The sequence below is a fragment of the Buceros rhinoceros genome, unplaced genomic scaffold (assembly GCF_000710305.1).
Source record: "Buceros rhinoceros silvestris isolate BGI_N320 unplaced genomic scaffold, ASM71030v1 scaffold22162, whole genome shotgun sequence".
Classification (NCBI taxonomy): Eukaryota; Metazoa; Chordata; class Aves; order Bucerotiformes; family Bucerotidae; genus Buceros; species Buceros rhinoceros.
Genome location: NW_010399755.1, coordinates 2,502 through 2,990, shown reverse-complemented (window position 1 = coordinate 2,990; position 489 = coordinate 2,502). Strand labels below are relative to the sequence as shown.

The window sequence follows — 489 nt, the reverse complement described above, 5'->3', positions numbered from 1 at the left end:
GGAGCCTCCCGCCCCTCCAGCAGCTCCACACACCCGCCTCTCACCCACCTCCATGGACCAGTTCTCCGAGGGTGCCTTGTAGATGACTTTGACTTTGCCGTGGATGTAGGAGAGCTGCATGTCCTCGCACTCGTCCACCAAGAAGAGCTCCAGGGGGTCAGAGGTGGCCCCCAGGACAGTGTCCGAGCCAGGGCAGAACCAGTGCGCGTGGAACATCTGCCCACTGCTGTCCTCCCACATGGCTGTCACCCTGAGGGGGGACGGAGCCGGGGTTATGGGGCACCAGGAGCCGCCCCAGAGCTGGAGAAGCCTCGGACAGCAGCAGGGCCGAGCAATTAGCAGTCTCTAATTGGGAACGCCCACCCCAGCAGGAGCAGAGGCTCGTCCCTGCGGCACCGACCTGGCGAGGTAGAGGGGCTTGGTGGGATCATCGGGGCTGACGGAGACGCAGTCGCCCACCTCCAGCGTCTCCGCGTCGATACAGACCCG

General features: G+C 65.0%; 1 protein-coding gene across 1 annotated transcript in view; it reads right to left on the bottom strand.

Annotated features, from left to right (window-relative positions):
* Positions 1–48: 48 nt before the first annotated feature.
* Positions 49–489, bottom strand: part of DNMT1 (DNA (cytosine-5-)-methyltransferase 1) — a gene marked incomplete at both ends in the record, with an annotated part of 2,507 nt that continues 2,066 nt past the window's right edge. The window contains 2 exons of the mRNA XM_010131614.1: positions 49–250; positions 401–468. Of these exons, the coding sequence (XP_010129916.1) occupies positions 49–250; positions 401–468 (270 nt within the window). The remainder of the gene's footprint in view (positions 251–400; positions 469–489) is intronic.